The sequence below is a fragment of the Trachypithecus francoisi genome, unplaced genomic scaffold (genome assembly GCF_009764315.1).
Source record: "Trachypithecus francoisi isolate TF-2019V2 unplaced genomic scaffold, Tfra_2.0 Lachesis_group12, whole genome shotgun sequence".
In the NCBI taxonomy this organism is placed as follows: Eukaryota; Metazoa; Chordata; class Mammalia; order Primates; family Cercopithecidae; genus Trachypithecus; species Trachypithecus francoisi.
Window position 1 is genome coordinate 14,983,249 of NW_022681457.1, and position 21,803 is coordinate 15,005,051.

At 49.9% G+C, this 21,803-nt stretch overlaps 1 protein-coding gene across 6 annotated transcripts in view; it reads left to right on the forward strand.

Moving 5' to 3' along the window:
• Positions 1-21,803, forward strand: part of XRCC1 (X-ray repair cross complementing 1) — a 33,906-nt gene that overhangs the window by 7,722 nt on the left and 4,381 nt on the right. The window contains exons 1-9 of one of the 6 annotated variants that reach the window (XM_033224887.1): positions 3,989-4,301; positions 5,873-5,983; positions 15,071-15,229; positions 16,204-16,278; positions 16,375-16,486; positions 16,793-16,902; positions 16,976-17,087; positions 17,571-17,829; positions 18,156-18,272. In XM_033224887.1, coding sequence (XP_033080778.1) covers positions 15,095-15,229; positions 16,204-16,278; positions 16,375-16,486; positions 16,793-16,902; positions 16,976-17,087; positions 17,571-17,829; positions 18,156-18,272 — 920 coding nt within the window. In that variant the 5' untranslated portion in view covers positions 3,989-4,301; positions 5,873-5,983; positions 15,071-15,094. Of the gene's footprint in view, positions 1-3,988; positions 4,302-5,367; positions 5,437-5,568; positions 5,638-5,872; positions 5,984-15,070; positions 15,230-16,203; positions 16,279-16,374; positions 16,487-16,792; positions 16,903-16,975; positions 17,088-17,570; positions 17,830-18,155; positions 18,273-21,803 lie in introns of those variants that run through there. The other 5 variants (XM_033224882.1, XM_033224883.1, XM_033224881.1 and 2 more) reach the window with 5 other exon arrangements.

Here is a 21,803-nt window from a genome sequence, read left to right on the forward strand (position 1 = left end):
CCTCGGCCTCCCAAAGTGTTGGGATTATAGGCATGAGCCACCACCCACAGCCTCTATGTATAAACATTTTTATCAGAATTTTTTAAAGTATTTTTTTACTTTTTTTTTTTTGAGACAGAGTCTCACTGTGTCACCCAGCCTCCTGAGTAGCTGGGATTACAGGTGCACACCACCACGCCTGACTAATTTTTTTAATTTCATTTTTTTATTTTTTGAGACAGAGTTTCACTTGTTGGCCAGGCTGGAGTGCAATGGCGCAATCTCGGCTCACTGCAACCTCTACCACCTGGGTTTAAGAGATTCTCCTGCCTCAGCCTCCTGAGTAGCTGGGACTACAGGTGTGCACCACTATGTCTAGCTATTTTTTGTATTTTTAATAGAGACGAGGTTTTTCCATATTGGCCAGTCTGGTCTCGAACTCCTGACCTCAGGTGATCCATCCGCCTCAGCCTCCCAAAGTGCTGGGATTACAGGAGTGAGCCACTGTACCCGGCCACGCCTGGAGAATTTTTATATTTTTAGTAGAAAAAGGGTTTTACCATATTGGTCATGCTGGTCTCGAACTCCCAGCCTCAAGTGATCTGCCTACCGTGGCTTCCCAAAGTGCTGAGATTACAGGTGTGAGCCACCGTGCCCAGCCTGTTGTTTTTTCTCTTGAGACAGAGTCTCACTCTGTCACCTGCCCAGCCTGGTGTGTAGTGGCTCATCTCAACTCACTGCAACCTCCACCTCCCAGGTTCAAGTAATTCTCATGCCTCCTGAATAGCTGCGACTATTGAGGTGTGTGTCACCACAGCCAGCTAACTTTTTGTATTTTTGGTAGAGACAGGGTTTTGCTATGTTGGCCAGGCTGGTCTTGAACTCCTGGCCTCAAGTGATTCTCCCACCTCCACCTCCCACAGTGCTGGGATTATAGGCGTGAGCCACTGCTCCTAGCCAGGAGTTTTTTTATATATGAAGAAGAAATGTCAGGGAGTGCCTGTGCATGTTTAAAGTAAAAATAGTTATATATGCAGTAGGAATCGTTCATTTAAAATACAAGCATCTCCATCCTACCAGATTTAGGAGCCATGCTTAATATTGTGGGAGGGGTAAAGATGTTGAGTTTGACTCAGGGATGGAAGGAAAGGAGTTGAGAACAGTGGTGGTATTGGACAGTGCTTTGCAGTCAGGCAGTTGGGTCCGAAGTACTCTGCTAGTTATTACCTTGTGTGCCATGTAAGCTATTGATTTAACCTGTCTGAGCCTCAGTTTCCCCATCTGTGAAACTGGAGTCGTAACAGACCTTCTACTTAAAGTGGTTTTGAGGCTTCAGCGATGGCTGGTGCATGCTTAGCCAAGTGTGGTGGACAGAACGGTGGCGCTCAAAAGATGTTCACGTCCTTGTCCCCAGAACCTGGAAATATTTTAATGGCCAAAGGAGCTTTGTGGGTTTGATTAAATTAAGGATCTTGAGATGGGGAGAGTGCCCTGGGTTATCCGGTGGACCTCATGTAACCCCCAGAGGCCTTATAAGGGAAAGAGAGAGGCAAGAGAGCTGGAACCAGAGCTGTGAAGATGCAAGCAGAGCCTGGAGTGATGCCAGCGCTTTCAGCGGCTTTGAAGACGAGGAAGGGATTGTGAGCCAAGGAAGGCAGGTGGCCTCAAGAAGCTGAAGATGCAAGGAGACACATTCTCCTCTAGTGCTCCCGGAAGGAAGGAACGCAGCCCTACCGCATCTAGATTTTAGCTCTGTAAGACCCAGTTTCAGACTTTTGACCTCCAGATCTGTAAAGATAACAAATCTGTGGGGTTTTTTTTCGGGGGGGATGGAGTTTCGCTCTTGTTGCCCAGGCTGGAATACAGTGGTGCGATCTCAGCTCACTGCAACCTCCGCCCCCCAGGTTTAAGCAGTTCTCCTGCCTCAGCCGCCCGAGTAGCTGGGATTACAGGCATGGGCCACCACGCCTGGCTAATTTTGTATTTTTAATAGAGACCGAGTTTCTGCATGTTGGTCAGGCTGGTCTCGCACTCCCGACCTCAGGTGATCCGCCCGCCTCAGTCTCCCAAAGTTCTGGGATTACAGGCGTGAGCCACTGCGCCTGGCCAAATTTGTGTTGTTTTTAGCCACGAAGTTTCTGCTAATTTGTACGACAGTAACAGGAAACTCATACACCAAGCACTTGGCACATGGTGAGAATCTGAAAATGTTAGCCATGATGATCCTCTTGTGACAGATGGGACACCCAAGCAAGCATCAGAGAAGGGGTTCAACAGGGCCACCTGGTAAGGGAGGACAGAGCCGAGTTACAGCTTAGTAACTCTTGAGTAGTAACTTCTGCAAACGGTCGCTGGGGGCCTCTTCTGTCTCTCTCTCTCCATCCATCGGGAATGCACTAGAGGCCTGCTGTGTTAATGATATTCACAGCTGACATTTATATAGTGTTTGCTCTGTGCCAGGCAGTATTCCAGGCACTTGGTATGTTATTTCTCATTCTTGGTATGAATTTGAATGTTCTCAACAACTTGATGAGGTAGGCGTTGTTACTGTCCCCATTTCACAGGTTCAGAAACTGAGGTATACGGGGTGAAATGAAATCATTTGCTCCAGGATCACACAGCAGGAAATCAGCAGAACTGGGAAGGATCAGACACTGTTCTTGGCCTTGGGGACACAGGAGGGAGCAACTCAGACATTGTCCTTGCTCTCGTGGAGCTTAAAAGTCTAGCAGGAGGCCGGGTGCGGTGGCTCAAGCCTGTAATCCCAGCACTTTGGGAGGCCGAGACGGGCGGATCACGAGGTCAGGAGATCAAGACCATCCTGGCTAACACGGTGAAACCCTGTCTCTACTAAAAACTACAAAAAACTAGCCAGGCGAGGTGGCGGGCGCTTGTAGTCCCAGCTACTCGGGTGGCTGAGGCAGGAGAATGGCGTGAGCCCGGGAGGCGGAGCTTGCAGTGAGCTGAGATCCAGCCACTGCACTCCAGTCTGGGCGACAGAGCGAGACTCCATCTCAAAAAAAAAAAAAAAAAAAAAAAAAAGTCTGGCGGGAGAGACAGATGCTAGACAAATACAAACAAAAAAGATGTAACTGTGTAATACCAGGCAGTAAACATGAAGAAAAGTAAAGTCGGGTAGGGAGATAGAGAGTGGCACCGGGTAGGGGGCGAGGTAGGCTACTTATGGTCTGAAGTGACATCTGAGTGGACACCTGAAGCACAGAAGGCAAACTTTTACCCAGCTATGGGTATGTTTGAGAGAAAAGTGGTCCAGAGAGGGAAATTGGCAGGTGCAGAGGCCCTGAGGTGGGAAGGAGCCAGACTGTTCTTGGCACAGAAGGGAGGCCATTGTGGCTGGTGAAGAGTCACAAAGCCTGGCCAGAGGCTAAGCAGTCAGACTGGGACTTCTTGTTTTTTTTTTTTTTGCTGTTGTTTTGTTTTGTTTTGAGACAGAGTCTCGCTCCATTGCCCAAGCTGGAGTGCAGTGGCACAATCTCGGCTCACTGCAACCTCCCCCTCCCGGGTTCAAGTGATTCTCCTGCCTCAGCCTCCCCAGTAGCTGGGATTACAGGCGCTCACCACCATGCCCGGCTAATTTTAATTTTTGTATTTTTAGTAGAGACGAGGTTTCACCATGTTGGCCAGGCTAGTCTCAAACTCCTGACCTCAAGCGATTCACCTGTCTCAGCCTCCCAAAGTGCTGGGATTATAGGCTTGAGCCACCGCACCCGGCCCAGACTGGGACTTCTCATGAGGCCAGGCAGCACTGTACACTGCCCAGGGCCTAGGGCTGGGAGTGGCGGTGGAGGCAGGGGAGTCAGCAGGAGGTCTGCCGGCCTCAGCCTTAGGCAGGCCCTTCCTCCAGCACCATCTTCCTTCTCCAGCACGTTAGTGGTGTGATGGAGGAGCATGCATGGACTGTCGCCAGCCTTTTTGGGTTCCGGTCCGGCTTTGCCACCCACCAGCTGTGAAGTTACATAATCACTTCCTGCCTCCGTTTGCTCATGTGTAAGATGCAGATAATTATAGCAACTGCCTGGCAGAGCCGTTGCAGGAGAGTAGATACATGTATTATTAGCAAGAGTCTGGCACACCAGGAGCACTGAGTGCACTCGGATGTTGGCCACAGTTGTGGTTATAGCTGTTAATTCTGTGTGTCATCTCAACTTACTTTGGAGGGAGGGTAAGCTTTTTTTTGGAGACAAGGTCTCATCACTCTGTCGCCCAGAGTACAGTGATGCGAGCACGACTCACTGCAGCCTTGACCTCCCCTGGCTCAAGTGATCCTCCCGCCTCAGCCTCCTGAGTAGCTGGGACCACAGGTATGTGCCACCATGCCTGGCTAATTTTTGTATTTTTTGTAGAGACAAGGTCTGGCTATGTTGCCCAGGCTGGTCTTGACTCTCGGCCTCAAGTGATCCTCCCACCTCAGCCTTCCAAAGTGCTGGTTATACAGACGTGAGCCACCGTGCCTGGCCAAGGAAGGAGGGTTGTTATGACCATCTTCCCTTTTTGCACGTGAGGAAACTGCCTCATAGAGATGTTGACTATGTCACCCAAGGTTGTACAGGTTGGAAATGGCATTGCTGTATTTGAGCCCAGGCCTATCTAACCCCAAGTCCAGGCTCCCTCCTCCCATACAGTGGTGTTCCTGTTGATAGCAGTGTGCAGGTGATGTCTAGATGATCTGACAGGGAGGCAACAGAGCAGATTGGAGCATCTGTCATCACCACGGGTGGGAGGAGAGGGCAGTGTAGGGTGGTGGACTAAGTACCTTGTTTTTTTGTTTTTTTTTTGAGACAGAGTCTCGCTCTGTCAACCAGGCTGGAGTGCAGTGGCACGATCTCTGCTCACTGCAACCTCTGCCTCCCAGGTTCAAGAGATTCTCACGCCTCAGCCTCTTGAAGAACTGGGACTACAGGCATGCGTCACCATGCCCGGCTAATTTTTATATTTTTAGTAGAGAAGGGTTTTGCCAGGTTGGCCAGGCTGGCCTCAAGTGATCCACTGCCTTGGCCTCCCACAGTACTGGAATTACAGGTTTGAGCCACTGCACCTGGCCTAGGTAACCGTTGAGAGTTGCAATAATGTGTCATTCTAGGATCCTAATAAAAGAGCCTCAAACTGGAAGGTAGGACACTTGCCTCAACCTAACTGCCTCCCATGCCCACATGGCTTTCTGCATCTTCATCTGTCAGACAGGAATGGCAGATCCTTTGAGATGAGGCCTCCTATAGGTAGCTCTTTTCTTCTTTCAACAAAGAGTTGTTAACCTGACTGACAGCGGTTAATTGCCTACTCTTCACCATGCCCTGTGGCCATTATTTATGTGCATGATCCTAGATATGGTGGTCATTCCCATTTTACAGGTGTGAAAACTGAGGCTCCAAAAGGTTAACTGGCATGGTCATACAGCTAGTGTGCAGTAGAGCTGGGATTCAAACCCAGGAACTAGTGGTGAGCAAGACTGGACAAAGCCCCTGCCCTCAGGGAGGTTTCCTGGAGTCCTCTGCAATTGTGGGTGAGGGGTGACATGTGCTGTTTGTCTGCATGATGATTTGAATAAAGTTATAACTCTGACAAGTGCTTACCAAGGAGAGCTCCATGGTGGCGTGTGATAGGCTGACGTGGTGGAGTCTGGAGAGATCAGGGAAGCAGGTATGTGTGGGGTGGGGGCGTATGCATTCATTCAGTGACTGTTTAGTCAATTCTTGCTCCATGCCATACCCTGTGCTGCGTGGAGGGGACACATGGCACCAGTCAACCCTGGTGTGCCCCCTCACAGAGTTGACGTTACAGGGACCTGGTGATCTAAAGGAGATTCATCCTGAGGTCCCACAGTGAGCCCAGGGGCAGAACAGGCATTGACAGCGGCCTCTCTCTCTGCCCACAGTTGGAGAAGGAGGAGCAGATACACAGTGTGGACATTGGGAATGATGGCTCAGCTTTCGTGGAGGTGCTGGTAGGCAGTTCAGCTGGAGGTGCTGGGGAGCAAGACTATGAGGTAAGCAGGGCTATGAGATTGATCCCATACTGACCTCTGCCCCTCATGCCTGCATCACCATCTCCCCCAGGGGCTGGGGCTGGGAAGACATGGGGCAGATGTGAGTTACACCTGATTGCTGCCCTCTGGAGAATCACCAGTGTACGGAGGAGACAGAAGGCAGACACGGGGCGGTAAACTGCACATCAGGGAGGAGAGCAAGTTTGGATTGTGGCTTAAAATGACACAAATGTATTATCTGACTGTTCTAGAGGTCAGAAGTCTAAAATCACTCTTACTGGGCTAAAATCTAGGTGTGGGCAGAGCCCTGTTCCTTCTGGAGGCTCTAGGGGAGAATCCATTTCCTTGCCTATTTCAGCTTCTAGAGTCCATCTGCCCTCCTCAGCTTGTGGCCCTTCCTTCATCAAAGCCAGCACTCCTGTCCCTCTAATGCCTGCTTCCATTTCCATTGTCACTTCTGCAACTCTGACTCTCTTGCTTTCTATTTTTTTTCTTTTTTTTTTTTTTGAGACAGAGTCTCACTGTGTCGCCCAGTCTGGAGTGAGTGCAGTGGCGCAATCTCGGCTTACTGCAACCTCTGCCTCCTGGGTTCAAGTAATTCTTCTACCTCAGCCTCCTGAGTTGCTGGGACTACAGATGCCTGTCACCACGCCCTGCTAACTTTTTTTTGTATTTTTAGTAGAGACGGGGGTTTCACCATATTGGCCAGGCTGGTCTCGAACTCCTGACCTCCTGATCTGCCCGCCTCAGCCTCCTAAAGTGCTGGGATTACAGGCGTGAGCCACTGCGCCCATCTTTCTTTTACTTTTATTCATTTTTTTTTTTTTTTGAGACAAGATTTCATTTCCGTTGCCCAGGCTGGAGTACAGTGGCATGATCTCAGCTCACTGCAATTTCTCCCTCCAAGATTCAAGTGATTCTCCCATCTCAGCCTCCCAAGTAGCTGGGACTACAGGTGCACACCACCACTCCTCGCTAACTTTTCTTATTTTCTGTAGAGACAGGGTTTCACTGTGTTGCCCAGGCTGGTCTCAAACTCCTGGGCTCAAGCGATCCACCCACCCCAGCCTCCCAAAGTGCTGGGATTATAGGCATGAGCCACCACACCCAGCCTTCCTTTCTTATAAAGACCCTTATGATGACACTTGACCCATCCAGATAATCCAGGGGCATCTCCCGCATTTCAACACCTTCAAGTTCATCACATCTGCAAAGTGCCTTCTGCCACATTTCCAGGTTCAGGGATTAGGATGTAGACATCTTTGAGGAGCTGTTATTCTGCCTGTCTCCTGTGTTTTCTTCTAGAAGCTTTCTATTTTTTTCTATTTTTAGATTTTCCATTTAGATCTCTGTTTCATCTCAAGTGAATTTTTGTGTATTGTGTAAAGCAGGGGATAAGGTTTAATTTTTCTGTATCTTTTTTTTTTTTTTTTTGAGACGGAGTCTCGCTCTGTCTCCCAGGCTGGAGTGCAGAGGTGCAATCTTGTCTCACTGCAAGCTCTGCCTCCCAGGTTCATGCCATTCTCCTGCCTCAGCCTCCCGAGTAGCTGGGACTACAGGTGCCCGCCACCATACCCGGCTAATTTTTTGTTTTTGTTTTTTTTTTTGTTTTGTTTTGAGACGGAGTCTCGCTTTGTCACCCAGGCTGGAGTGCAGTGGCCAGATCTCAGCTCACTGCAAGCTCCGCCTCCCGGGTTTACGCCATTCTCCTGCCTCAGCCTCCCAAGTAGCTGGGACTACAGGCGCCCGCCACCTCGCTCGGCTAGTTTTTTGTATTTTTTTAGTAGAGACGGGGTTTCACCATGTTAGCCAGGATGGTCTCCATCTCCTGACCTCGTGATCCTCCCGTCTCGGCCTCCCAAAGTGCTGGGATTACAGGCTTGAGCCACCGCGCCCGGCCTAATTTTTTGTATTTTTAGTAGAGACGTGGTTTCACCGTGTTAGCCAGGATGGTCTCCATCTCCTGACCTGACCTCGTGATCCACCCGCCTCGGCCTCCCAAAGTGCTGGGATTACAGGTGTGAGCCACTATGCTTGGCTCTTTTCTGTATCTTTTTTATATGTTTGTTGACAATGCTTATTTATTTAATTTATTTTGAGACAGAGTTTCACTCTGTTGCCCAGGCTGGAGTGCAGTGACATGATCTTGGCTCACTGCAACCTCCATTTCCCAGGCTCAAGGGATTCTCCAGCCCCAGCCTCCTGAGTAGCTGAGACTATAGGTGTGAGCCACCATGCCCGGCTAATTTTTTAAAAAAATTCGGCCAGGCGTGGTGGCTCACACCTGTAATCTCAGCACTTTGGGAGGCCGAGGTGGGCAGATCACAAGGTCAGGAGATCGAGACCATCCTGGCTAACACAGTGAAACCCCATCTCTACTGAAAATACAAAAAATTAGCCAGGCGTGATGGTGGGCACCTGTAGTCCCAGCTACTGAGGAGGCTGAGGCAGGAGAATGGCGTGAACCCGGGTGGCGGAGCTTGCAGTGAGCCGAGATCGCGCCACTGCACTCCAGCCTGGGTGACAGAGCGAGACTCCATCTCAAAACAAAAAAAATTTTTGTAGAGATGGGGTTTCCCTACATTGCCTGGCTGGTCTTGAACTCCTGAGCTTAAAGTGATCCTCCCACCTCAGCCTCCCAAAGTACTGGGATTACAGCCTGAGCCACTGCCTGCACCTGACTGACATTTCAGTTACTGACTGAAAATACTTTAAAAAAAAAAAAAGACTTCCCTTTTCTTATTGAATCATTTTGACTCCTTGTTGAGAATTAATTGACAATATGTGTGGGTTTATTTCTGTACTCTCTTCTCTGTTCCATTGATATATGTATTTTTCTTTATGCCAATACCAAACTGTCTCTTTTTTAAACCATATATTTCATTTTATTTGTTTGTTTATTTATTTATTTATTTGAGATGGGGGTCTCACTCTGTTGCTCAGGTTGGAGTACGGTGGGATGATCTCAGCCCACTGCAACCTCTGCCTCCTGGGCTCAAGTGATCCTCTCTTTTCAGCCCCCCCAAGTAGCTAGTGGGAGTCACCACGCCCAGCTAATTTTTAAATATATTTTGTAGAAACGGGGTTTCACTATGTTGCCCAGGCTGGTCTTGAACTCCTGAGGTCAAGTGATCCACCTGCTGTGGTCTCCCAAAGTGCTAGGATTACACATGTGAGCCACTGTGTGTATCTGGTCTACTCTTTTGTTTTTTGAAATCAGGTCTCACTTTGTCACCCAGGCTGGAGTGCAGTGGCATGATCTCAGCTCACTGCAGCCTCCTGGGTTCAAGTGATCCTCCTGCCACAGCCCCTCAAGTAGCTGGGACTACAGGCTTGCACCACCATGCCCAGCTGATTTTTGTATTTTTGTAGAGATGGGGTTTTGCCACGTGGCCCAGGCTTGTCTCAAATTCCTGAGCTCGGCCGGGCGCGGTGGCTCAAGCCTGTAATCCCAGCACTTTGGAAGGCCGAGGCGGGTGGATCACGAGGTCAGGAGATCGAGACCATCTCTGGCTAACACGGTGAAACCCCGTCTCTACTAAAAAATACAAAAAACTAGCCGGGCGAGATGGGGGGCGCCTGTAGTCCCAGCTACTGGGGAGGCTGAGGCAGGAGAATGGTGGAAACCCGGGAGGCGGAGCTTGCAGTGAGCTGAGATCCGGCCACTGCATTCCAGCCTGGGCGACAGAGCGAGACTCCGTCTCAAAAAAAAAAAAAAAAATTCCTGAGCTCAAGCAGTCTACCTGCCTCGGCCTCCATATAGTCTTCATTCATATTCCCCAAAGGTAACAAATATGTACATATTTTTTTTTCTGAACTGAGAGTAAATTATGTGCATGATGCCCCTTTATCCTTGAATACTCCAGTGAGTATTTCCTAAAAGCTGAGACATTTCTTACTTGACTACAGTGCAATTACAAAGTTAGGAAATTAACATTGATACAGTGCTATATCATCTGATCTCAGACTTTCTTCACATTTTCTTCATTGCCCCGATAATGTTATTTACAGCAAAAGAAAATGCAGAATCATGCATTGCGTTGATTTGTCACATCTCCTTGGTTTCCATTCATTAAAAAGAGTTCCTGTGACGGCCAGACACAGTGGCTCATGCCTGTAATCCCAGAACTTTAAGAAGCCAAGGTAAGAGGATCACTTGAGCCCAAGAGTTAGGGACCAGCCTGGGCAACATACTGAGACCCCGTCTCTATTAAAAAATAAAAAGAAGGCCTGGTGTGGTGGCTCATGCCTGTAATCCTAGCACTTTGGGAGGCCACTGCAGGTGGATCACTTGACCTCATGAGTTTGAGACCAGCCTGGGTAACAATGTCAAAATGCTGTCACAGAAAGAAAGAAAGAAGCTGGGCGTGGGTGGCGCACACCTATAATCCCAGCACTTTGGGAAGCCGGGGTGGGTGGATCACCTGAGGTCAGGAGTTCACGACCAGCCTGACTAACATGGAGAAATCCCATCTTTACGAAATACAAAAAAAAAAATAGCCAGGCATGGTGGCGCAGGCCTGTAATCCAAGCTACCTGGGAGGCTGAGATGGAGAATCGTTTGTACCTGGTAGGCAGAGGTTGCAGTGAACCGAGATCACACCATTGCACTCCAGCCTGGGCGACAAGAGTGAAACTGCATCTCAAAAAAAAAAAAAGGAAGGAGGGAGGGAGGGAGAACGGAAGGAATGAAGGCTCCTGTGACTTTGGGTCTGTGCCTTTGATGTTTTTGAAGAGTAGAGGTCAGTGATTTTGACTGTACAAAATATATGATGTTTCCTTGTGATTAATTTAGGTTGCACACTTTGGCCAGAATACCACAGAAATGATGTGTAATATACAGTTGATTTTGTATATTGACTTCTCATCTTGTGACCTTCACTTACTAAACCTTGTAGTTTGTCTAGATCTCTTGGGATTTTCTGCATAGACAATCACATCATCTGTGAAAAAAGATAGTTTTCTTTTTTCTTTTTCTCACCTTGTCACACTGACTAGTGCAATGCTGAATAGAAGTGGTGGAAGTGGACATCCTCGCTTTGTTCCTGTCTTAGGGGGAAGGCGTTGAGTCCTTCACCATTAAATACGGTGTTAGCTATAGGTTGTTTGTTTTTTATAGATGTCCTTTGTTAGGTTGAGAAAATTATTTTCTATTTCTGGTTTGTTGAGAGCTTTTTTTTTTTTTTTCATGAATGTGTGTTGAATCTTATCAAGTGCTTTTTCTGCTCTACAAGGTACATTTTAACAAATGAAGCTTCTGACCAGGTGCAGTGGCTCATGCCTGTTATCCCAGTGCTTTGGGAGGCCAAAGCGGGAGGATCACTTGAAATCAGGAGTTCGAGACCAGTCTGGGCATCAAGGCAAGACCCTGTCTGTTCAAAAAATAAAAACATTAGCCAGGCATGGTGGTGCATACTAGTAATCCCAGCTACTCAGAAGGCTGAGGTGGGAGGGTCCCTTGACCCCTGGAGGTGGAGGCTGCAGTGAGCTATGAGCATGCCACTGCACTTCAGCCTGGGTGACAAACTGAGACTGTCGCAAAAAAAAAAAAAAAAAAAAAGTTATGTGTTCTTTTGGCAAATGGATTTAGATCAAAATTCTACTTTATTATTTATTATTTTTTTTAAGTGAGGGTCTCACTCTGTCACCCAGACTGGAGTCCAGTGGCATGATCATGGCTCACTGTAGCCTCAACCTCCCCAGGCTCAGGTTATCCTCCTACCTCAGCCTCCTGAGTAGCTGGGACTACAGGCACCTGCCACTGTACCTGGCTAATTTTTGTATTTTTAGTGGAGATGGGGTTTTGCCATGTTGCCCAGGCTGGTCTCAAACTCCCAGGCTCAAGCAATCTGCCCGGTTTGGCCTCCCAAAGTGCTGGGATTACAGACATGGACAACTGCACCTGGCCAGTATTCTACTTTGTAATGATAAAGACAGAATAAGTACATTTTTAGCTAAAATTTTATCATATCTGGTATGTGAATGTTTATTTACCTTCGCTGTCTTTCTGGTAAGATGGAATGGGTAGTTGTATTAGTCAAGGTGCTGCAGAGAGATAGAACCAATAGTTTATAGATATAGATAGAAGAGATTACGAGCGTTGGGTCACATGATTATGGAGGCTGCAAAGTCCCATGATAGACTGTCTGTAAGCTGGAGAACCAGGGAAGCTGGTAGCATGTATCAGCCCAAGTTGCAAGGCCCTAAAGCCAAGGAAGCCAGTGGTCTAACCCTCAGAGGAAATCTCGGTTCATGTGGATAGCAGCTGCCAACCACAGCTTGCCTTACCCCTTTTAGTCACCAGATGATAAATGCAGTTTCCCTGTCAGCTCCAAATCAGGCCTTTTCTAAATAAGTATAGTCAAGGTCAGGGAGAAAGCTTCCCTTCTGTATAATTGTCTTTCTTGTTTCCTTTGCACAATCAGCTGCGCACAAAAAGAGCTATGGTTATATAATAAACAATAAAAGGCTTTATTGTTCAATTTTATAAATTTCACAGCATGTCAGTTAGAAAAGAGACTAAGTGACTAAGTCAGTAACAAAATATACCCAACCAAAAGTGGCTGCATTCATCTTTTTTTTTTTTTTGAGATGGAGTCTCGCTCTGTCAGCCTGCAGTGCAGTGGCGCAATCTTGGCTCACTGTAACCTCCACCTCCCAGGTTCAAGTGATTCTCCTGCCTCAGCCTCCCAAGTAGCTGGGACTACAGGCATGTGCCACCATGCCCAGCTAATTTTTTGTATTTTTAGTAGAGACGGGGTTTCACCATGTTGGCCAGGATGGTCTCGATCTCCTGACCTTGTGATCCACCCACCTCAGCCTCCCAAAGTGCTGGGATTATAGGTGTGAGCCACCGTGCCCAGTCTTTTTGTTTTGTTTTGTGTTTTGTTTTTTGGCAGAGTCTTGCTCTGTCACCCAGGCTGGAGTGCAGTGGCGCAATCTTGGCTCACCATCACTTCCACCTCCTGGGTTCAAGCGATTCTTGTGCCTCAGCCTCCCAAGTAGCTGGGATTATAGGTGCCCGCCACCACATCCAGCTAATTTTTGTATTTTTAGTAGAGACAGGGTTTCACCATGTTGGCCAGGCTGGTCTCGAACTCCTGGCCTCTTGTCACCCAGGCTTGAGTGCAATGGTGTGATCTCAGCTCACTGCAACCTCTGCCTCCTAGGTTCAAGCAATTCTCTTGCCTCAGCCTCCTGAGTAGCTGAGACAACAGGCGTCTGCCACCATGCCCGGCTAATTTTTATATTTTTAGTAGAGACGGGGTTTCACCATGTTGGCCAGGCTGGTCTTGAACTCCTAACCTCAAGTGATCTGCCTGCCTTGGCCTCCCAAAGTGCTGGGATTACAGACGTGAGCCACCGTGCCCGGCCTCAGCTTGGGTTTTTCAATGCAGATTGCAAACATGAATTTCTGCTCTAAATTCCTTGAGAGAACAGACTTGTAAGGAGTTCTCCAGAGAATTTTCACCTTTTCTTTGGTGTCCCCCCAAGCTAAGGCCAAGACAGACAGGCCTCCCAGGGACTCTTTCCACAGGTGCATTTCCTGTTCATTTAACTAGTGTGGGCATTGCCTTTGGGGAGTCTTCAGTTCTATGCAATGTGTTGAGGATCTCTGAGATGCCATTCTCCCTTGCTTGGAGGCTGGGTTTTCTCTCTTGTTCTCTTTCACCACCAAGTGCATAACCCTTAAAGATCAAGTTCTAGCTGGGTGTGGTGGCTTATGCTTGTAATTCCATAGCTTTGGGAGGCTGAGGTGAGAGGATCGTTTGAGGCCAGGAGTTCAGGACCAGCCCGGGCAACATAGCAAGACCCTGCCTCTACAAAAAATAAAAATTTAGCCAGGTGTGGTGTTGTGCATCTCTCGACCCAGCTACTCAGAGGCCAAGGTGGGAGAATCACTTGAGCCCTGGAGGTCGAGGCTGCAGTGAGCTATGATCACACCACTGCACTCTAGCCTGGGTGACAGACCCTGTTTCTTAAAAAAATAAAAATAATAATAAAATCAAGTTTTTGCCACCTGAGATCAGCACCACGATAAACTACCAACATTAGTGCTGCCAGGTCAGACAGGGTCCTGCCAGGAGACTAAAACCAAACTAGTTATTTTAACAGAGAATTTAGTAGAAAGAACCAGTAACTAGGTGTTACTGGAAGACTAAGATATGAAGGAGAAGCAACAGCAGGGAGTAGCTACCACTCCCAGGGTTAGGGGAACAAAAGAGAGGGGCAGGAATTATTGAAACGTAGGTGTTTGGAAACTTGGAGGTGGGGCCCCAGGAGCTGAAATTCAGATCATTTGAGGAGGGCTTTCTCCCCCAGCGGCTGCTGAGAGGGGCTGAACGAGGCTGTTTCTGGAGGTACTGGGACACTGCAAACTGGATTCATCTGCTGCTGCAGGCGGGAACCACTGTAGAAGCTGAAGCTTAACTGGGGGTGATGCTCACAGGATCTGCTAATGCACCAGGAGCAGGTCCCTCCTCCCTCCTGCAGCCTTGCAGCCTCTCTCTCTCGCTCCCCCTATTGGCAGAGCCTGGTCATGATCAGCTAGGGAAGCAGAAACGTGGTTTTACAAGTGCAGGCCCAGATCAGGGAGATGAGTTGTAGAGGGTAGGGTTGAGCTGAGAAACAATCACTTAATACTTAGTGCAGCTCCTCTGACTCTTTGGATTCTGTTCTCTCATTTCCAGCCTCTAGTAATTCCCCTTGCCTTTCCGCTGACTCACCTGTACATTTCCAAAAGGTGTTTGAATATTGTTCCAGTTTACCAAGTATTCTCTGCCGGGAAAGTTCCTTAGGACATGTAGCCTGCTGTATTGCCAGATATATGGAAGACTCCATGGGAGAATTTAGATAAGGGTCGCTCACATCTGGAGGATAAAAAGATCCCTCTGGGGCCTGTGTCGGGGCAGGACTGACTCAAGGCTCAGAAACAAAGTAAGGGTCTGGAGCCATCGAGGCCCAAGCTACATTCTAGTGGCTCCTAGTCCCCTACATGGGCCCTATGCCCTCTTCCCCAGCCCCTAGAAGCTCTCATCTAAGCCAACCTGCCCTGGTTCTCATTCACTGTGCTTTCTCTCACCCCAGGTCCTTCTGGTCACCTCATCTTTCATGTCCCCTTCTGAGAGCCGCAGTGGCTCAAACCCCAACCGCGTTCGCATGTTTGGACCTGACAAGCTGGTCCGGGCAGCCGCTGAGAAGCGCTGGGACCGGGTCAAAATTGTCTGTAGCCAGCCCTACAGCAAGGTACCTAGGGTGCAGAGTCCTTGGTCCTGGGCAAGGAGGGAAATAAGGGCCAATGTTGAGTCTGCTCAACATTGAGGGCCAATAGGGCTGGGAGGAGCAGACAGCTGGTGTCCCTTGGGATTATGGGGAGACTGGATCCCTGCGTTCCCCGAAATGGGTTTGGAATCTTTCCTGTAATGAGAAGTTTCATCTCCTGGAGGGAATCTAGGAAGGGTGAACTGTAGCATCTCAGAGGGCAATCGGAGGAGGGGAACTGACTTGTTAGGGAGGTGGCCTAGTAGAGTAGGCCTAGTAGTTAACATCAGGAGATCTGGTGTCTGATTACTGAGTTCACATCCTGGCTATACCACTTTTTAGATTTGTGATCTTGGGCAAGTGACTTACCTTCTCTGGGCCTCCATTTCCTGATCCTTATAGGGTTGCTGTAGGTTAGGGGATGCTAAAAGCTGTGGTAACAGTAAGACTGGAGTATGTGATGATGCCACACGACAAAGGTGTGCTTCTTGCCCAGGTAACTGTCCTGCGGAGTGTTTAGCCTGTCAACTGGCTTCTCCTTATGAGGTCATGCAGGGAGGGACCCAGGCTTCTCCCATTTTCTGGTTCTGCATCCAGCTAGCAGAGGAGGAGAGAGCCTGGAACACTTCTGTGTTCTGGAAGTAGCACGCAGCACTCCCTCCCATTCCACAGGCAGGAGTTTGTGCATAGGGCAGTGGATTCGCTGGGACACCCAGTAGACTCTGCCAATTGCTCAAAGAGCTAATGTGTGAAAAGGGCTTGGTGCCAGACTCAGAGTTAGGGCTCAGGCACAACAGCTAAATCCTATCATTGTCATCACCATCACCAGGGCCCCTCCTTCAACATGGGTGTTCATGAGAGGGAAAGAGCCAGGAAGGGGCTTCCCTGAGTGAAAAGGTCTTTGAGCCTGGCCTCTGTCCTTGGGCCAGACTCCCTGACTCCCACCTCTCCTTTCCCAGGACTCCCCCTTTGGCTTGAGTTTTGTACGGTTTCATAGCCCCCCAGACAAAGATGAGGCAGAGGCCCCGTCCCAGGTAAGCTGTACCCGTCGCTCCCCATGGCCTTCTCCCTGCCTCTCCACCCCCACCTGCCAGCAGCCCACCTATAACACTGAACTTGCGGGACCTTAGAAGGTGACAGTGACCAAGCTCGGCCAGTTCCGTGTGAAGGAGGAGGATGAGAGCGCCAACTCTTTGAGGCCGGGGGCTCTCTTCTTCAGCCGGATCAACAAGACATCCCCAGGTGAGCTTGGACAACCTAGGTCCTGAGTGAGTAGGGTTGAAACCTAGACTCATGGGTTTGAGGGTAGAGGGGGCTGGGGCTCAGATTCCTGGGTCTGAGGGAGGAGGGTGGTAGAGTCCTGTATGGGGTCTCAGGGTGGAGGAAGGTAGGCCTGGCCTCTTGTGTCCTGAGGGATGAGGGGTCTGGGGGCTGGGACTGCTGGATCATGGGTGGGATTTGGGAACAGTACTCTGTGTCCCATAGATGGGAGTGAAAGGGTCTTGGGGCTCAGCCCTCTCATCCTGAATCCACTTTCTCCCTTCATAGTCACGGCCAGTGAGCCGGCAGGACCCAGCTATGCAGCTGCTACCCTCCAGGCCTCTAGTGCTGCCTCCTCAGCCTCTCCAGTCTCCAGGGCCATAGGCGGCACCTCCAAGGTGAAATCATCAGACTTTGGTGGGGTGGAGGAGGAGAGAAGCTGGAGGCCTCAACCCATCCCCATGCCCTCAGCCCCAGGAGTCTCCCAAAGGGAAGAGGAAGTTGGATTTGAACCAAGAAGAAAAGAAGACCCCCAGCAAACCACCAGCCCAGCTGTTGCCATCCGTTCCCAAGAGACCTAAATGTAAGCTAACTAGATCCCTTGTTCCCATAGGAGCCTGTGCTCCTGTATCCTAGGGGAAGAGGGGCTGGAGTCTGCTGTCCTAAATCTGAGGGAGGAAGGGCTGGGGGCCTGGACCCCTGGGTCTGAGGGAGGAGGGGCTGGGGGGCCTGGACCCCTGGGTCTGAGGGAGGAGGGGCTGGGGCCTGGGCCCCTGGGTCTGAGGGAGGAGGGGTTGGGGGGCCTAAACCCCTGGGTCTGAGGGAGGAGGGGCTGGGGCCTGGGCCCCTGGGTCTGGGGGAGGAGGGGCTGGGGGCCTGGACCCCTGGGTCTGAGGGAGGAGGGGTTGGGGCCTGGATCCCTGGGTCTGAGGGAGGAGGGGCTGGGGGCCTGGACCCCTGGGTCTGAGGGAGGAGGGGCTGGGGCCTAGACTGCTGGGTCTGAGGGAGGAGGTCCTGGGGGTTGAGCCCCAGTGGTGCTAACTGATCTACTCTTTGGCTTCTCCAGTACCAGCTCCCACTCGTACCCCAGCCGTAGTCCCAGTCCCTGCCCCAGCACAGGGGGCAGTGACAGGCAAGCCCCGAGGAGAAGGCACCGAGCCCAGACGACCCCGAGCTGGCCCAGAGGACCTAGGGAAGATCCTTCAGGGTGTGGTAGTGGTGCTGAGTGGCTTCCAGAACCCATTCCGCTCTGAGCTGCGAGATAAGGCCCTAGAGCTTGGGGCCAAGTACCGACCAGACTGGACCCAGGACAGCACGCACCTCATGTAGGCTTGCACTCCACTCTCTGCGCCGCTACAGTTTCTCCCTCAGCTTCCTGTGTCTCCTCCACCTTGTGCTTTCTCTATGTCCACTATGCTGCATGCTTTCTCTCTCTCTCATTCGCTTTCTTTCTCGCTTGCACTCTGTAGCCTTTGTCTTCTCTCTGATTTTTGCATCTCTCCCTTGGTCTCCAACCTCTTTTTATTTCTCCCACCTCGATCTCATGATCTCTCTCTCTCTCTGTGTCTCCCTCCGTCTCCCCTGTCTCTCTCATTCCCCTTTGCCCCTCAGATCACACCTAACTGACATCCTCACTTCTGCCCCCCACCAGCTGTGCCTTTGCCAACACCCCCAAGTACAGCCAGGTCCTAGGCCTAGGAGGCCGCATCGTGCGTAAGGAGTGGGTGCTGGACTGTCACCGCATGCGTCGGCGGCTGCCCTCCCGAAGGTAAGGCCACACACACACCAACCTTGCTCCTTATTCTGTGCCAGTCAATGCCAGGGATCTGGAGAGGAGTCAGACCGGGGCCTGCCAGTGGAAACACAGGTGGTCCCAGCCCAGAGTCAACAGATTACTGAGAGGAGTGGGGCAGGGGCTGGGGTACTCCAGATGAGGGAAGGAGGACCTGCCTGGGAGGTCACAGAGGGCTCTGTGAAGCCTGTTTATCAGAAAAGGCTGGAGGAGTAGTTTGTGCAAAGACTCAGGGGTGGAAGAACAAGTGCTGGGGTCCATACTCATTCATTTAAAGTCAGTTCCGGGACAGTAGTTCATGCCTGTAATCCCAGCACTCTGGGAGCTGAGGCAGGTGGATCACTTGAGGTCAGGAGTTCGAGGACCAGCCTGTCCAACATGGTGAAACGCTGTCTCTACTAAAAATACAAAAATTAGCTGGGCGTGGTGGTGCATGCCTGTAATCCCAGCTACTTGGAAGGCTGAGGCAGGAGAATCGGTTGAACCCGGGAGCCAAAATCGTACCACTGCACTCTAGCCTGGGTGACAGAGCGAGACTCCATCTCAACAAAAAAAACTCCCAAAACCAAAATGAGTCCCAGAAGCCTCTGCTTGGTGCCAGGCTGGACTGTGCAAGGCTGAGGATCCAGTTATCGAGCCCTGCCCTTGAAGGCTTCTCACTTTGATGAGGGATCAGAATTGTTGTAACAGTGGAGTGAAAGCCCTACGGGGTGGCCCGCAGAGAGCGAGGGGTCTTCAAGGTCCCAGGAGAGGTTTTTCAGGCTGAACAGAGGCAGAGAACATGCTGGGCAGAGGAGATAAGGTCAGGGCAGCCTGTTGGCTGCCTGGAGGAGTTGTAGGTGAGGCTGAGCTTACGTGGGGGTAAGAAGTTGCAGGAAAAATGGGACTGGGGCAGTAGGAACCACAGAAGGCTTTGGACTGAGCAAAGCAAGCTCAGATCTGAGGCCCGTGGATTGGAGGGGAGACTGGATTGTACTCTATGGCCCGAGTGTGTTCAGAAGTTAGCTGTACCTGGTGTATTTGAGAAATGATCTGCCTTGGGGGATAATGAGGCTGCGAGGTGGGTAGGCTTAGGTCAGAAGGGGCTTCCGGAGCCCGGGCTACACACTGGGCTCCATACAGCTTCACAGAACCATCATCTGTTGTTCAGGAATCCAAACATCTCTAGAAGCTGAAAGTTCTTTTCTAGGTTCAGCACAAACTCATTTTGCTGCAGTCATCCTGAACTAATGTGAGGCTATTTGTGGACTTTTTTTTTTTATCCCCTTAAGTGTGTCATGGTCTTAACTCCAGAAATATTAGTGGGTTTGATCATGGGGTGCTCCCCCAGGCCCTACTGAGAGTTTATGTAACAATCTGTACGCCAGCCATTTGCCTCTCTGAAATCTGAAAGATTCAAAATTCTGAAGCCCATCCGGCTCCAGGGGCCTCCTCTGAGCAGGGGGGAATCACTGAAGGTTTGATGGCAGCAGGGGCAGGCTCTGTTGGGAGGGATGGACTGTCAAGGGGAGGCTGCAGGTAGGGACTCCTGAGTAGGCTGAGGCCTCAGGAACAGAAGAGGGGATGGGCTGGTGCTATATTTGGGGCAGAAGGAACCAGATATGCATTATTATGTACCTGGGAGCTTAAGGAGGGCATGAAAGAAAAGGGAAAAAGACAATGTTGGATTTGCAACTGGTCTTAACAAAAAGAATTCACAAAGCATTTTATATTTTTAAAAATTCTGGCTTGTAGGCCGGGCGCGGTGGCTCAAGCCTGTAATCCCAGCACTTTGGGAGGCCGAGACGGGCGGATCACGAGGTCAGGAGATCGAGACCATCCTGGCTAACATGGTGAAACCCCGTCTCTACTAAAAAATACAAAAAACTAGCTGGGCGAGGTGGCGGGTGCCTGTAGTCCCAGCTACTCGGGAGGCTGAGGCAGGAGAATGGCGTAAACCTGGGAGGCGGAGCTTGCAGTGAGCTGAGATCCGGCCACTGCACTCCAGCCTGGGCGACAGAGCGGACTCCATCTCAAAAAAAAAAAAAAAAAAAATTCTGGCTTGTACTCATTTGTAAAATAAAAAAAAAATTAACTATATGACGCGGGCAACGTAGTGAGACCCCATCCCTGCAAAACATGAAAAAAATTTTCCAGGTATGGTGGCACACACCTGTAGTCCTAGCTACTTGGGAGGCTGAGGTGGTAGGATCACTTGAGCCCAGGAGGTCGAGGCTGCAATGAGCCATGATTGCACCACTGCACTCTAGTCTAGGCAGCAAATCAAGACCTTATCTCAAAAATAAAAATTGGGCCGAGTGCGGTGGCTCACGCCTGTAATCCCAGCACTTTGGGAGGCTGAGGTGGGTGGATCGCTTGAGGTCAGGAGTTTGAGACCAGCCTGGCCAACATGGTAAAATCCCATCTCTACCAAAAAATACAAAAATTAGCTGGGCGTGGTGGCGCACACCTGTAGCCCCAGCTACTCTGGAGGCTGAGGTGGGAGAATCCCTTGAACCTGGGAGGTGGGGGTTGAAGTGAATCGAGATCACGCCACTGCACTCCAGCCTGGGGACATAGCGAGACTCTGTCTCAAAAAATAAGCCGACTATTGACTGTTAATGAACTACTACATTTTAAATCCTCTGAATCTCCCGTGAGGCACCGTTTTATGAGTGTGACTTACCCAAACAGCATTTCACCAGCTTTAAAACAACCAATTTAAATGCAGAAGGGTCTTAACACGTATGTCTCAGAAAAATGGAACTAATACATTCATTTGCTTCTGCATACCTTCCTATGGCTTAGGGCAGATTAAATAATCTCTCTGTGCCTTAGTTTCCTCATCTGTAAAATGGGGCTAAAAATAGCACCTACCTCAGGATTCATTGACTCAGTATTTGTCATGTGCTACCTGGCATGTAGGAAGTCCCATGTAAGTGTCAATCTGCTACTGTTGTTAGAGCTGGGAAAATTCTTTTCCTGGAATGTTAGTGGCTTAAGGAACCATGATTATAGTGTTGGGGTCTTTAAAACGTATTTGCTTTGAGATTTTCCCCTTAAATGGTGGGTATTTTCCTAATGAGAAACTGACTTTGATTCTCAAAGGGGAAAGTTCTGATTTTTTGTTCCTTTCTGAATTGAGAAGACATTTCTTCCCCAAGAGGGAGGGGAATGCCGGGTGCAGTGGCTCATGCCTGTAATCCCAGCACTTTGGGAGGCTGAGGTGGGTGGATCACTTGAGGTCAGGAGTTCGAGACCATCCTGGCCAACGTGGTGAAACCCCGTATGTACTTAAAAAACAAAACAAAACAAAAAACACAAAATTAGCCAGGCGTGGTGGCACATGCCCTGTTAACCCAGTTACTGGGGAGGCTGAGGCAGAAGAATTGCTTGAACCCCGGGAGATAGAGGTTGCAGTGAGCCAAGATCACACCACTGCACTCTACCCTGGGTGACAGAGTGAGATCTTGTCTTAAAAAAAAAAAAAAAAAAGGCTGGGAGTGGTGGCTCACCCCCAGCCCTTTC